Below are 15446 nucleotides of genomic sequence, written 5' to 3'. Positions count from 1 at the left end.
CATTGGCTCTCACTTTAGACTCGCTAGGCTTCAAAAAAAAAACAACAACAACATAAGTGCAGAAACAAAAAAAAATTGCTGCATTTCACTATGCCAATTTCTGAAGCAAATTCCTGCTGACAAATTCAGCAATCATGGAGGGAATCCTGCTAAATGAGAGGGGATCTTCTTCGCTTAATAAAATTAACACTAGTAACCCTAAAATTTAGGCGGGACCCTCAAACGCAGAATTCAAATTAGCCTGCTCAAACCATCCGCATTGCTATGCAACTTTCCCTTCTTATATCTAACGGAGAAGTTGTACTCTTGGAGAGTGAGGCTCCATCGGAGCAAGCGGCCGTTTTTGTGTGACATTTGATTGAGCCACGTCAGAGGACAGTGGTCGGTCTCGAAGATGAACTTCGCTCCGTACAAGTAACACGACAACTTCTGGGCGGCCCAAACCAAACAAGCGCATTCCTTCTCTGAAGCGCTGTAGGCTTCCTCTCTTACATTTAGTTTACGGCTGGCGTAGAGGATAGGATGCTCCTCGTTATTGTCGCCGACTTGACTAAGTACCACGCCCATACCTCTGTCGCTTGCGTCGCATTGAACTATGAATTCCTTAGTGTAGTCTGGCGCGCGAAGCACAGGGCGAGAAACCAATAGCGTTTTCAAACTTTGGAAAGCGTTCTCTTTGTCCTTATCCCAGTGTACGTTACTCGGAGCTCCCTTTCGGAGGGCGTCTGTTAATGGACTTGCCAATTGCGAGTAATTCGGAATGTACCGTTGATAGTACCCCACAAGTCCCAAAAATGAACGAACGTCCGTTTTCGTGCGCGGCTGAGAAAAATCTCCAATCGTAGCTATTTTCAGCTCAGCCGGCCGTCTCATGTCCTGACCGACAACATGGCCCAGATAAGTAACCTGCGAACAACCAAACCTACACTTTTCTGCTTTCAACGTTAAGTCGACTTTAAACGTACGAAGTCTCGCATTCTTGTCGTAATAGAATTTGGCGTTCCTTTGAGCTATTTCCATGTTCTTTCCGTCTATTTCTTGGTTTGCGCTTAGCCGTTCCAGTAAATTTAGCACGTATCCAACCACGGTTGGACTCTCCCCTCTTTCCTCCCACATCTCTCTTAACATTCTCAGTGGAGAACGGAGTGTCCTCCCATACACTAGTTCTGCTGGTGAGAACCCTGTCGCTTCATGCGGAACCGTTCGTAAAGCAAACAAAGTTGCCGGCAGACAGTTCTCCCAGTCCTCCTTGTGCTCGTAACAGAGCGCACGCAAAACTCGCTTAAGCACCGAATGCCACCTCTCTACACTGTTTGACTGAGGGTGATAGACAGAACTGTGTATTAACTTTACCCCGCACTTTTGCAAGAATGTGGAAGTCAGTGCGCTCGTGAATACTGACCCTTGATCTGCCTGAATTTCGGCTGGAAACCCAACTCGTGCAAACACTGTCAAAAGCGCGTCTACTACTTCGGTGGAGCTGAGCTCTTTCAAAGGGATTGCTTCTGGAAACTTGGTAGCCGGACACAGCATGGTAAACAAGTACCTGTAGCCTGATTTTGTTTTTGGAAGAGGCCCTACCGTGTCTATTACAAGTCGTCTGAAAGGCTCTGTTATTAAGGGCACTACCTTCAGTGGAGCTTTCCAAGTCTCTCCTGGTTTACCAGAACGCTGGCAGGCGTCGCATGATCTTACAAAGTTTTCTACATCTTTGAAACAGCCAGGCCAGTAGTATTCCATAAGCAATCTTTCCTTTGATTTGTTTATGCCTAGGTGGCCGGACCACCCATTTCCATGACAAAGACTCAAAAGGTCCTCCCTATACTTAGTAGGTATGACTAACTGATCTAAAATCTTACCCTTTCGATCTCTGTAATGCCGATACAACAATCCTCCTCTCTCATGTATCGTTACGTTGCGCCTAGCAATGCCTTCTTTAGCTGTGTCACGTAATTTAGCTAAGCTCTCATCATTCTTTTGCTCAGCTGCCAGTGACTCTCTATCCACGCGTAAGAGTTGATCAAAGTTCTTTGAGGCCGGTGATAACAACGACCCTGTCTCGCTTGTGAGCGCGTCTGCTTGCTCTTCCTGCAGGTTAGAACTCTGACACTCTAGTGCTACGCTCTCATTGAGCTGGTCAACTGGCAGGCTCTCCTCAACTGTTCTTTTGTCCCTCGGGCCTAGCTCGGATTCGGGTATTGAAGCTATCCCCTTTTCTGCTTCAGCTGGAGGAGCTTGAGCATTTTCAGCCGAAAGCGCCGCGATCTTACGAGCTTGGCCTCGGGTCAATGCCTGTACTATGCCCTCTCCCAGTTTGAGCCCTCTGTCACGCAGTAACTGATTCGAGCGATTCGAAAAGATGTAGGGATACTGCAGTGACAAAAATTTGGAAACTGCAGCCTCAGTCTCTAGCTCCCCGAATGGTCCACTGATTTTGACTTTGGCCATGGGCAGACACACGCTGTGTTCTTCTACAACCTGTTTTATCCATGCTACTTCTCCGGTGAAGTCATCTACCATCACGTAGGACGGATGGACAATGTCCAGCGTGGCGGCACTGTCTCTTAGCACTCGGCATGGTTTTCCATTAACTTGCAGGTCGTGGAGATATGGACTTAAAAGTTCCATATTCTCATCCTTTTCCTCCACGTAGGAAAAAACTACGCTAGGCTTCTCGCAGTTTACAGCTATATGTCCCAGTTTGTGGCATTTGTAACAGCGAATTGGTCTAACAGATCCGAACTTTCTTTTCTGTTCTTGTGCGGTTTCTCCGTTAAGTTTCTCCTCGCTCTTTTCTGCGGGCTTTTCCGCCATGTCTACAGGCTTCGATCGTCTAGTTTGCGCACCCTTTTTGAACGGAAATGGTTTCCGCGGTCCATTTCGACCGTCCCAGTTTCCCTCCTCGGCGTTCAATTTTCTACGGGTTGCGTACTCTTCGGCTAATTCAGCCGCCCTTTCCACAGTGTTTACATTACCTCTGTCTTGCACCCACAGTTTCACAGCTTGGGGGATGGTTTTGTAAAACTGCTCTAGACACATGCATTCAATGATCATGTCTCTGTTGTCGTACGCTTCCGCGCTTTTAAGCCACTCGACTAGGTTGGCCTTTAAGCTATACGCAAACTCCGGATAGCCCTCGCTATCTTTCTTGCCTGTGCTCCTAAACCTTTGCCGAAAAGCTTCGGCTGAAAGGCGGTATTTCTTCAGGAGACTAGCCTTAACTTTCGCATAATCATATGCATCCTGCACACTTAGTCTGGCGATTACTTCCGCCGCCTCACACGGCAACATAGACAGCAACCGCTGTGGCCATGTACTCGGGCCGAAGTTCATCTTCTCGCAAGTCCTTTCAAAATTGCTTAGGAACAAGCCTATGTCGGTCCCGACCTCAAATGGCTTTAATAGCCTGTCCATGCGGTATGATTCTGCCTCACTTGATCGACCCAGAGCGCCTTCACTTCCTTGAGGCAACTCCAAACGTTTGCTTTCAAGTTCAAGTTGCATTTTCCTTAACTGAAACTCGCGGTTTTCTCTGTCCCGTTCTTCTCTTTCTTTTTCCCGTTTCTCTCTCTTTTTGAGAAGTTCCAATCCCATTTCAATATCTTGCTCACTGGCCTGATTGGAAATTAGCTCCAATAATTCCGATTTGAGCATTTCCTTGCGTACATCTAGGCCCAGTTCCTCACCAACAATCAACAACTCGTCTCTCAGCAATGTCCTTAACTCCATGACTGCTGCTTTACTGCCTTGATTCTGCTCTCTAAATCTAGCTAGGAAAACACAACCTAGCTAACACACCACAATCTAGCTTCCCTACTGTTCTAAACAGAACAACCACAAAATGAAGCCTAGAGAGTCAAAGCAAAAACCAAGCACTCACCGCAGATACAGCACCATGTCGCAAAGTCCATCCTACCGCTGTCAGCCAGTTGTCAGGATTGGGGGCTCAATCCCTTCGTCCGTGGTCCTTTGCCAAGATTGGAGTACGGCATGAATTCGAAGGTAGCTGGCCCATGCCGTCGTCCAACTTATTTACGCTGAGATCGTTGATGAAGTGAAGAACTGCTTCTCATCGAGAACGAGGAAAAAGGGGTTTATTTACAGAAATTAACTCAGTCTAACATGACTGCTTGAGAAAAAGAGTATTAGTCCAACAGGACTGCATGAGAGAAGTGACTCAGTCTAACATGACTGCTCAAGAGAAGTGCGTCCAACAATCGCACAACCACAGTTTTTATCCACTCGATCCGCTGGTCCTACGACGCGGCGGCTGTTCGTTTACACACCACCAACTCGCAGCTGCTCTGAAGACCAGTTTACAGACACAAAGGCACACACATTCCGAAGCCCAAGCGACGGCGTTGAAGGTGGTGCCGTTCCGGAAAATCGACGTTGTCGATCGCGCGTCGCTCATTGTTCCGAGCCACTCCAAACCGTGAGAAGCACAAAAATAAGACGTTCCCGCGGTAGCTTCTTCAGGCGTGTCAAATCAGCTCCGCATTGGGGAACTCTAGAATCATTGTCCACACACCGAATTCGTCCCGTCACCATGTCGAAGGGGCTGGAGGAAGGCGGCGGGTTCCAGCGCAAAGGTCGCTTCTTTGAACGCCTCGCAGCTGCAGCACGGAGAGGTGGAGAGCGGGAGGTGCGCGTCTTGCACCCCTTGTCGTAATCGGGTGGCAAGGTGACAATCTTGTTGTGCAACCCGCCGTTCTTTACACCGTGCAGATGATCGATCGCGCCTCAATTATGCGCTATCGGGATGTCACTTCCTCCGAGTCCGTAAAGCAGGCTATATATCTATCGTTCGTGATCTATACGAGTGAGTGCGTTTGCTCGGAAATCGTCAGATGGTATCGTTAGAAAGAGTGGGAACTGTGGCGATTCTCTCCCTGGCACGCTTGATTGAACAACGAGGGCGGGGTAGGAAGAGACGACTGGCTGGGCTGGGCTGCGCTGCTCCCACGAGGTTTCGGAACGTCCCACCGACTCGTGTATACTCTTCGCTGCCTGCAGTGCCAGTGTTGTATCGCCGTTTAGATAGCGTTATACATGGTATACGATGCACTCGCGGCCAATCGCATAGCTACAAGTCCGATGTTTGAAGAAAAATTGCTCTACAAACGCAATTATTGTTTCCGGCGGAGTTCAAGCCCACGACTGCTGTGTTGCTCCTATAGCTGATGCCTTTTGCATATATCCTGCTCACTCTCACATTTTCGAAAAGCCAGCGTACCAAAGCGTAATCAAGGCTAGGAGAGCAGACATGCGTGCTCACTTTCGGTGACTGGGTTTCACCAGGTTAGCTCTGTGTATATATATCTTCCGGTTAAACCTCATGTAACATCAGCTGACACTAGTTTTGCTGTATAGTTAGAATGTTTGGCAAGTGAATTTCACTTCTAAGTATGACAAGAAAGCTGCATACATGAGCTCGACACCTGGGGCACGTTCCTTATATTTGAACGCATCAAGAACATGTGCTTGCATTATACTGTGTCACTGTAAATACATCTTCTTCCTTAGCTAACTTGACTCTCAAAAAATTCGTGACCGGAAGTTCTCTGTGGTCATGAACACACTGCTGTCACAACGTAGATGAAAGGGAAAGAAAGCCACGGCTGCGCATGGCACGCGAGCGCTCGCGTTCCAGCGAGGCTGCGGGTAATCCTGAGCGCCCGCGGTGCTTATTCCGCGTCTCTTGTACGCATCCGGTGCAGACGCGCCAGCGCACGCTAAAGCTGCCACGTAGTCTCGCTAAAGCCCCTTAAAATTCGTAAAGTAGCGACACTCTCCTTCTCCGCCATCACTCCTCCTCGTTTCTCCTCTCTTTCACGTCCCTCCTAGACCGCGGCGCCGCCTACACTGCTCGAGCGTAGCAGTGGCACCAACATGTGCTCCTCGCCACTCCGTAGACGCTTCTCGAGCAAAAATGGCGCTGATGCAGAGCGCGAGGGCCCACGTGATGCTATTAGGCCAATAGCGACGCGGCATCGGCTTCGGCCAGAGCGCGCGAGGAGGTGGCGGCATTCTTCAAAGCGTGGCACTACTTTACGAAGTTTAAGGGGCTTTCGCGCGAGGAGGTGGCGGCATTCTTCAAAGCGTGGCACTACTTTACGAAGTTTAAGGGGCTTTAAGTCTCGCAGCTGTGGTGGTAACGCCAAGCAGTGCAGTAACGTGCTAAAGAACTGTTCGCAGTGCAAATGTTGAACGAATTGTGTTCAATAGCGTTCTGAGGGTGTGACACGGTGGTCATTCACATTACTCTCTTTTTTAACTCGTGCCTCGGGGCCTGCCATTTCTGTCGGAGCAGCTATATATATATACACTGCGCTTTGTGTGTGTGACTCTGGGGCGGGGTCTTTGCAGCGGGACTCCCCCACGCTGCCTGGTCGAGCAGGGACCCCCGGCCTGGCGCCCGAGTCAGCGTTCGCCATGAGCTCCAAGGAGGTCAGTCTCGCAACCCGCATACACGCTTACACGCTTTGCCCGCGTGCGAGACACAGTAGTCGATATGCGCGCTGCTGCGATAGGCCTGCTGGCGCGAAGCTGTTAATAGCAATAAAATATTGATGGGAAACTATATTGGAGGATAGATTGTCAAAGCTAAGCGGTAGCTTCCCGATATATCCGTCCAAATTTGCTGCAGAGGCACTTATTCGTTAGCCCTATTGGTTAATGCTATGGGTATGCCGTATGGGTATTTCGGAGTGCACTCAGCAGGCATGTAGTATTAAGCCTCGTCATGTGACTGATATGAGAGACATTCCGATGTGGTAATTTTGCTTGCACCCGTGATTACAGACATATGCTGTGGCCAGCGTCTCCTGGAGCGTTGTCCACGCTGCGAAGTGTATTTCGCGTTCCCGCGGTGCCAGCGTTCTATAGCACGACGCGTCGTGTCTGACAGAACAGCGAGACCCGCGGTGTATTCGCGGCTCGCCAGAAATGCGTCCTCTTTCGTACGTCGTGCAGAAGCAGGCCGCAGGTGGCGCTGACAGCATCTATATACTGGCTGGGACATGACGCCGTGGTTGTGGCTGGTGTGCCTTTATAATTGCTATTGCAATAAAGAAAGATCATTCGCAGATTTACGACAATCTGAGCAAATGATACGTCAAGGACGTCGAAGCTTCATTCTCGTACCCTTCAGAAGTCCTAGGGGTTAGCTGCAGCTGTTCTTGCCATGATTTCATCAACGCCGCCGCCTGCTCGTTGCCACTGTCGCCCCGGTCGTACGGCTGCTTCGGGGCTCTCCCAGGCAGGCTGCGTTCCTGGCTGCTCTTTAATTGACAGTTCATGTACTGAGGACGCCCGTCAGCATTCACCGCTGTGCTGACTCCTAGCTGACCTCCACCGTGGAGCCGGTAAAATACGATGCAAAATTCACCGCTACATTTAGGCAACTCTCGTCTCGGCTCCTCGGTGATGTCTGTGACACTCCGTGAAGCACGGATGATTCAGAAATCTGCGCGTAGAATTGGCGCGCAAGTTTGAGAGAAACACCGCGACATGCCGGGTTTGCAGCTTCAGACACGAAGAAGTGAGGTGACGCACTAAGTGCCGCCTTCGAGAAACAAGTCTTAGAAATCATGCGGCGAAACGCATTGATGTTCCAATTACACTTGTTAGCACTGCGGAAGATGGATTGTCACGCGAATGTGCGATTCAACCAGAAGAACTGCCAATGTGTTTCATTCGTTCATCATCAGCCCGTTTGCGTCAATTGCAGGGCCAAGCCCTGTTCCATCTACCTCGAGTTGTCACTACCTCGCGTGAGCCTACTCCGTTATATCCCCGCAGATCTCATAAGCTCACCACATAATTATCCGCCGCTTTCAACGTGGCTTCCACTTGCGTGAGCACCTGTTCTTTTGGTCTTACACACCACCGCTGCACGCATTACATTGCCCGGCGTATGCTCCACACGTCTTCCTAGCTCGCAGTCTCAACTGTACTCCGTCTCACCGATTCCGTGCGCTGCAACGTAAGCTATAGGGCTCGTCCGGTCAGTAAAGAGAGGCCGTTGCACGTTGCGAAAAGAAAAGGGGGGCGCTTGCCCATAGCGCACCACTGACCCTTCCGTGGAGCTCCCGTTCAGTCGGCGTCGCACGGAGGTTGATCAGAGGCGGACGATGGGGGAGCCCTTCTTGCGTTTCTCTCGCCTAACTGGCTGACGCGACCCTTAGCTTTCGCGGTACGGCTACTCACGTTTTCTCTCTTAATTCATCTCAACAGTATGCCTGCCATCGTGCATTCCATCGGTCTTTGCGCGGCCTGTCGGGACCTACGGGTCTTTGTACTGAGGCCGGGTCCCCACAAGGAATCGTGGACGACAGTCTCCAGGGACACATATTAATCGTCGAGAATACAAGCGTTGCAGTACCCACGTCTTCGTAAGTTTAGCGAGAGTGCGTCGCACGTTGCGTATTTGAAGACTTCTCACCTCGCCACTTCCCTAGGCTATGGAGCGCAGACACTTAATTGCATTTCTTTTGTTCATGGCACAGATGCACCGACGAGCGCTCACCTTTCCTTCGGCGCGCAGTCCTCCCAACAGAACGCTGCCGCTTGAGGCGTCGTTCCCGCGGTATCGGATTAGCGACGATAAACGACGACCCCGTTCCCACGTCGCAGTTGACGTCGTTATCCGCGGCTGACTCTTCTTATCGTATATAGACAACTCCTGTTCGATGTCTCCTTTTTCGTAATTAGCGGTCTTCGAATAATATTGAGCGACCATTTGTCCAAGCCTTGCCTCATATTTGCCTTGCGGTGAAGTTCGTTGCATATAGAGTCGCCAGTGAAAGCTCTTAGCTTGCTCCCAAACCTCTTTGTCGTCCTTCAACTTATAGACTTATAGGTTAGTGGATAAGCGTATGGTGGCGCTGCATGCTGAAGGGGCGGGCACACACGGTGACACTAACACGTTAAACATGTAACGGACACTGCGCTTCCACTTCCTGCTCTCGCCAGCGATAAAGCATACGTAGGCCAAACGGGTCAGTGGTTTCAAATGAAAGACTTGGACAGCGTGAGAATACAACGAGCAAGATACCGACATCGGGCAGTTTAACTGCGCACTGTTCGAAGGTGCCGGTGTCGGTCGATGTTCGATAGGACAAAGAAGTTAGCTTATGGTGCAAAGGACAGAAAGGAAAGAGAGATATAACTGAAGCATGTATCGCGACTGAAAAGCTTGGCTGCACGAGTTTCAGTGCACCTTCTGTAGCTTTAGATGATGACATGTCACATTCTAATGAAATGCGCTTTGCGCAGTGCGACAGCTCGCGTCATGTCTTTATACGACACATGCTCCGTGTGTCACGTATGTGGTCGTATGTGGTTTCACGCCCGATTATTACGTATTTTATAGCGGCACTTTTGTGCGCGTGTGCAGGTGATTGAATAAACAGTCTCGATGTAACGCAAGGCCCGCGTCCGTTTCGTGCGTACGCGTTGGTGTCGCCGCGTGTGGGCGTGTCCCAGTGTGTGCCACCTTAGCAACACCACGCACAGCACAGTCGTGCCGTACGAAATAGCCCCAATAAAATCACTACCGAAGGTAGTTCAGTAAGGCGGGAATCAGACTTGTCTATATATACGGTGTGGCCAAGCGGTCGATTTGGACGTCATCGCTCGCGAGGAGAAAATACATATACGGGGTGTCCCAGCTAACTTTAGGCAGTGTTTAAAAATATGCGAATGCCACGCAGCTGGACAGAACTTAGGTAACGTTGTTTGCCGTCGCTCGGAGATACTCAAATTATTATTTTTTCATTCTGCCTAATTAGATAATTAGGCCGTATTACTTAATCAACTTATCAAATATTATAGTTAGATGAAAAGTGTCAAGGAGGAAATTGTAGAGTGACATGAAAAGCTCCCGATACAGCCTTCTGTTGCTTAGTACGTGCTACATAAAAGTGTTTTTTTCCTAGCGTGAAAGAAGCCCGCAAGTACACGCAAAGTGCCTCGAACGGCCAGTCGCGCGGCACTTTTGCGGGCAGTTCGCGCTCAGCAGGTTTCCTCAGGTGTGTGGGCACCGTCTCCAGCATCGTCGCAGTATAAACTTTTAGTCCTCAAAAAGAAGAAAGTGCGATTGCTGGTTTTATACGGCGCTTCCGTTCTCAGAAGCTGCATCTTGATAATGCGTCAACATCGGTTAAGAGAAACAACAAAACCGCACTGTGGGTCACCCTCGCCTTTCAACGTAGATAGGGGAAGAAAAAAAGAGAGAGACGGCCAAAACCTTTCACAGCAACAGCCTCATGATATACTCTTTATTTATTTATTTCTTTAAGCTCTCTATATATACAGACTTTAGGATAGCAGGTTCACCAACTAGTGGCCGAGGTTCCCACATTGTCGCGCAACCTTCGAATTCGCGGCAGGATCTGAGCTGATCCAGCACGTCCTCGAGTCTATTACTTATGCGAAGAGGTGGTTATAAGCTGCGACAGTCATGGTGGCGCAGGGATACGCTCGCTGTCGCATCCGCCCCAAGGACGGCCCTGCTAGCTGGCCTCGCAATTTGTAAACCTTAGTGAGCTACCATCGGACTTGCACATTGATTACTGCAATGCGACCGGACTCACCTCGGCACACTCTGGCCGCTGGACCCGTGAAAAAAAAAAAAAAAAGCCAGGGAGAATTCCCGTACGTGGGCAGCAGTGACCCATCGTGTAGTATTGCGGCGTGTGAACAACTCGCTATGCCTTGATAGTGGTTTAAACCACGGAAGTTTAGCCGCTGCGGCAGTGCCCATGGAGCCGGTATATGTTTACAGATAGAAGAATTCTTGAAGCGGAATTTTCGTTAACAATTTTTGGAGGGCTTTTTAGAACTCGAGGTCGCCGATCATTGACCATGGTCTTTGCGCTGGCCGCCGCTGCATCTAAGCACACGAGGCCACATACATCGGCAGCCTTGCGCGCAGCGCCAGCTTCCGTGAGTGGTTTAACCTGGATATGCGGTCTTTATGCGGTGTTACGGTAAAACATAATAATAAGTGATCAGCAGACGAGGTACTTTTCGCCTCTGAACGCATTTACTGCGAAAAGGATGGGACAGACGGGAAGCGCAAACCCAGATCCAAGCTCTCTCTCTCTCTGCTGCTGTCGAAATCTGTAGTAAAGATGGACGAGAGGGGACAAGGACGTCTGGCCCTACGGACCTGGAACTTGCAGCTAGGTTTTGCCGGACGTAAGCTCATGGGATTTATCATGGGAGATCGCGATCGAAAAAACCTGCGCGCCGTACCCGCGCTCCTTCACCTCTACGAGCCCTCTCACCCCTGACGCGTGGCGCGCATCCTCCGGGGTCGAACGACCGACGAAAAAGCTTGTGGCCGTGCACTACACCGGTGGCGCGTCGTCGTGCGCGCGTCTCACCGGCAGCTTTTCGGCTGGCCCTCGTAAATAACGATGCAACGACGCACGAGAACTGCGGCCGGGGTTCAGGGCGCGCGCGCGCGCCCGCATATGTTCCCTTTCCACACGCGCACGCGAGTCCGTGGCCTTAACCGAGATTCCATTTCCGCCGGACGCCTCCTCCTGGCAGAGCGGCATCGTTGTTGTTTGCTGTCGCCTCCGAGGCTCTTGCGGCCCCCACCGCGGGTCCAGCCGGGGCTCGAAGAAGGGGACGGGGGGGGGGGGGGAATCCCGCCCGCAGCTGTCGCGCGCGAGCGCGCGCACAAAGGTTGACCCGATTGCGGGGTGCATGATGCGCGCGACGACCTCGCGCCGCGCCACCTGGCTCCCCCGTGCTGCCGCGCAGCGCACGCGCCTCGAGCCGGGCTGTCGCGCGAGCAGCACGTGCACAAACGCGACGCCGCGGGGACCGTCGCGCGAGGTGGGGGAGGGGGTTCTCGAACAGCCGTTGACAAACACGTTCACGTGAGGTAAGGTCGGAGCAGCCGGATCGCTCCGCTTCGTCCTTCACCGAAGTCGATCCGCTCGTTCGTTGAGGGTTGGCTGGTTGTCTCCGCTGCCGGTTGCCGGTCCCGCTGCCGAAAGGCGCATTTCTGGGAAGCGGCGGAATGCTGGGAAGCCTGCTTTACGACCTCGCCCGTCGAGATGTGTGGTGGGCGCGGCCACCGCGGTTCGTCCCCGACCGAACTCCCGCTATATTATAAGCCCAACTCTTTGATGTGGGAGGGGAGGCGAAGTGCTATAGGTCACGGTTAACCAGGCCCTTACCGCAAGCTCTTGCATATGGCTGCGAACGCCTGCAGTCTCCCTTCTTCTAGTTTTCCGCGACTTTTGGGACATCTGGAACGCATTTTGGGACCTGGCACGGGGCCCAGCAGCTCGAGGCCATCGAGTAACCAGATTGACGGCCTTTGACACACGTATTTGGAACACTCCTCCATCCCCATTCTCCGTGCTTATCTCAACGTCGAGATGAACACAGAGTATGTAGGTTTACGTTCACTAGGATGACTAGCAGCATGCACACTCTGATGTTAGAGTTGCTCGCCGTGCACTGCATACATTGGGCAGCGAACTGTTGAATTTGGTCCGAAAGCAGTGTTTTAGAACACGACACGCCGCGGATGACACAGCAGAGGACGTATACGACAGCGCCTGTGTATGTGTCGTCTACTGCATCCCCTGTTGTAAAGCGCTGCTTCTTTCTTTCATTCGGCTTCACACCTATGGCTTGGGCTGTTCTGTAGACAGTCTGCATGTTTGTGAACAAACAGGCATTCAGTACAGGCAAAAAATTAACAGTCGAGTACGATGGTACTTTTCTTCAGCGCTGTTCTCTGTTTCAGATAATAATTTTTTGCAAAGTAACATTTGTTAATTTGTCGATATTGCGTCGTTGGGGGAAAGTCAGCGTCGACCGCGCCACCGATTGTCCCCGTTAGAAGCGCCGCTGCTGACAAGTGCCGCGAAATATAGAGGAAGTCTCCGTGGCCACTGCCTGTATCGAGAATTCTCGAAATCAGGAAGCGACATAGCACCGAACTCCATATTTGAAGCAATCAAGCTGACACCTAACTCTCAGGGGCACAGACCAGCAGTGGCCAGCGCTTTCAATGGACCCATCTCGTGACTACTATCAGTATAAACTACCGCTTCAGCGCAACAAGCCTGAAGGGATACTTCTCAGCGTACTAAAGAGCAATGGCGAATCCAAGCACCTGCTTTTTTTAACATCTTGTATTGACAAACTAGCTTAGTCATTGTGATTAAAGTGTGGAAAAGCGAATATAAAAGAAATAAAAAGTTCAGCGGTAGGAGCAAGGCTGAGCAAAGTCCCCCTTTCTCCCCTTTTACCATAGTCTGCTGGCAAATCGCACAATGCAGCTACGTAGCCTTAGTATCCCGCTCAACATGTATACAGCAAAAAAGCAGCGATGACCACCGACACAATGGCTCCATCAGGATAGACGCGCAGGCAGCGTGATCGGGATTTTTCCAATAAGTTACCCGCGTACGCACCAGTGGTATTTCCGTAGCGTTTCCTGCAAAACGTACTCGAGTGAATTCCTGGCGCTACAGTGTCTAAAGGAGCTGCAAGCATGGCGGTTGAGCCAGCGTGGAAACTATGTTCAGTGCATGGATTTGCCTAAACTTCGTCCTTCTGGCTTCAAACGTCTCTGTGACTTCGCGAATTGACCATTTCCGGCACAGAATATGGCGTTATCAATGCAACTGTTCTCAGTGGTTTTGCATGTGAGCAGGTTCTTAAATATTGCTTTGTGCGTTTGAAAGAATTGGGTGGCTTCGGAATTTACGCTGATGAAGACAGACAGAGCGTGGTAAGGAAAGCCACTAGAACGTCTGAAGCCACAAGCACGAGTACTAGTCAAATCCATGTACTAACCGTTATTCCCACACTAGCCGCACGATCGCAGGGCCTGAGTTTTCTGTAGTAAATTTAGCAAGAAACTCTATTGGGTATTTCGCTCTCGATCTCGTCACGCAGGCGAAGAAATTGAAGGTCCTGCGTCTACACCAGTGCTGACAAAGGTGTCTGCACCACGCGACTGCTGTGCCATTCCCGACGCGTGTGGAAATTTGATGGCAACTTCGTGATGAGTTGGGCGAATTGGTTGAGTTGGTTGACAAAGCCCGGAGAACATAATGCGTATAACTATAAGATGGCTGCGCTGAGCTAAGAACTCGGCGATTTTTTTTTTCGAAATCAACGCGAACGTGAAGCGAGACCCAACCCCTGAGCGCTAGAGCACGCCACTACGCAGCCATGCGCACCAGGTCCCGTAAAATAAGTTTTGTTAGAAAAGTCACTTTACAATCAAGAACAGAAATGGATTGCGCACTAACACACCTATCGCGGCTTTTATCAAGGCTGGGAGGACTCGACTCTTTCAGCCAGGAATAAGAATGGTAATTAGTTATATATATCTATATATGCGGCGTTTTTTATATGCTTTTCGAGAGATATGGGAGAAATCTTTATAGACAAGGGCCCATATTCTCAAAAGTTTACTAACTTAAGTGACCTTCGCTGTCCGCCATTGCCGTGGCGTTTGTCTCGATGTCACTACAATCGTCATCATTGGCGACAGACGCCCGAATACTGGTCAATGAGAAGACAAGGGCTTGGAGTCCTATTTTTTCTTTACGGCACAGTCGCACAGAAAACGGGACGGCGTTCAATTCAGAGCGGGCGCCAAGCCATCGCCACGTTCGATTCAATCCTCACAACTAGCAAGTCCCCGCTTGATCCGTAGATCCCTCTTTCCTCTCTTTTTGAGGGAAGGAACCCACCTTTTACAAGGAAGCTGTTAGTGCGACTAGAAGCGCTCAAAAAAAGTTATATGCCTGTTTTCAAGGTCTTCCTTAAAAAAAAAAAGAAAGCTAGAACTTTTACGAGAGAGAGAGACAAAAAGGAACGACGGGGAGGTTAACCAAGGTCTCGCCCAGTTGGCTGCCCTACAAATTTTATATGGCACGCAAGGGAGGCATAAAAACCCTGTTTTAACTCAGCTCATCAACCAGCACATCCGCCTCCAAACGCCTTTCAAAATTGTTTCCTCAGTAAGGGTGTGCGAATATTTTAAGCTTTCGGAGAACGAATCGAATAGTGTCCTATTAGACTCGGTTTTTGAATCGAATAGTCACTATTCGTAAATGCGAATATCTTTCGAATACTTTTCGAACACTTTAAAACGCCAAATGCGTCCACATAAACATATAATTGGAGCAAAGATATATTAAATTTTCACCCCCGCAGGCTTAGTATAGACATAAGACACGAGAACTTGTGTAGCGGAGCAGGCTACGTCGCTTAAGTAGCCATACTTTACAGGCTACGCAGCGATCATTCTCACTCTCTGAAGAGCCCCATGCATGCGAACAAAGTGCTTGTTTGCTCCTAATGGGCTCCATTTTTGCCTTTAATAAACAGCGCTTCATAACGTACTATGTAATAACAAAAACTTGCTAACTTTAAGAATGCCAGGATGTGAA

The 15446-nt window shown here is 50.2% G+C and overlaps 1 protein-coding gene across 2 annotated transcripts in view; it reads left to right on the top strand.

Moving 5' to 3' along the window:
• LOC135902571 (Krueppel-like factor 3) overlaps positions 1–15446 on the top strand; it is a 178237-nt gene that overhangs the window by 57718 nt on the left and 105073 nt on the right. For both annotated transcript variants that reach the window (XM_065432753.2, XM_065432746.2), the window contains exon 2: positions 6370–6450. In XM_065432753.2, coding sequence (XP_065288825.2) covers positions 6370–6450 — 81 coding nt within the window. The remainder of the gene's footprint in view (positions 1–6369; positions 6451–15446) is intronic.

Source organism: Dermacentor albipictus, chromosome 3, assembly GCF_038994185.2.
Source record: "Dermacentor albipictus isolate Rhodes 1998 colony chromosome 3, USDA_Dalb.pri_finalv2, whole genome shotgun sequence".
NCBI lineage: Eukaryota > Metazoa > Arthropoda > Arachnida > Ixodida > Ixodidae > Dermacentor > Dermacentor albipictus.
This window is presented reverse-complemented; position numbering and strand designations above follow the sequence as displayed.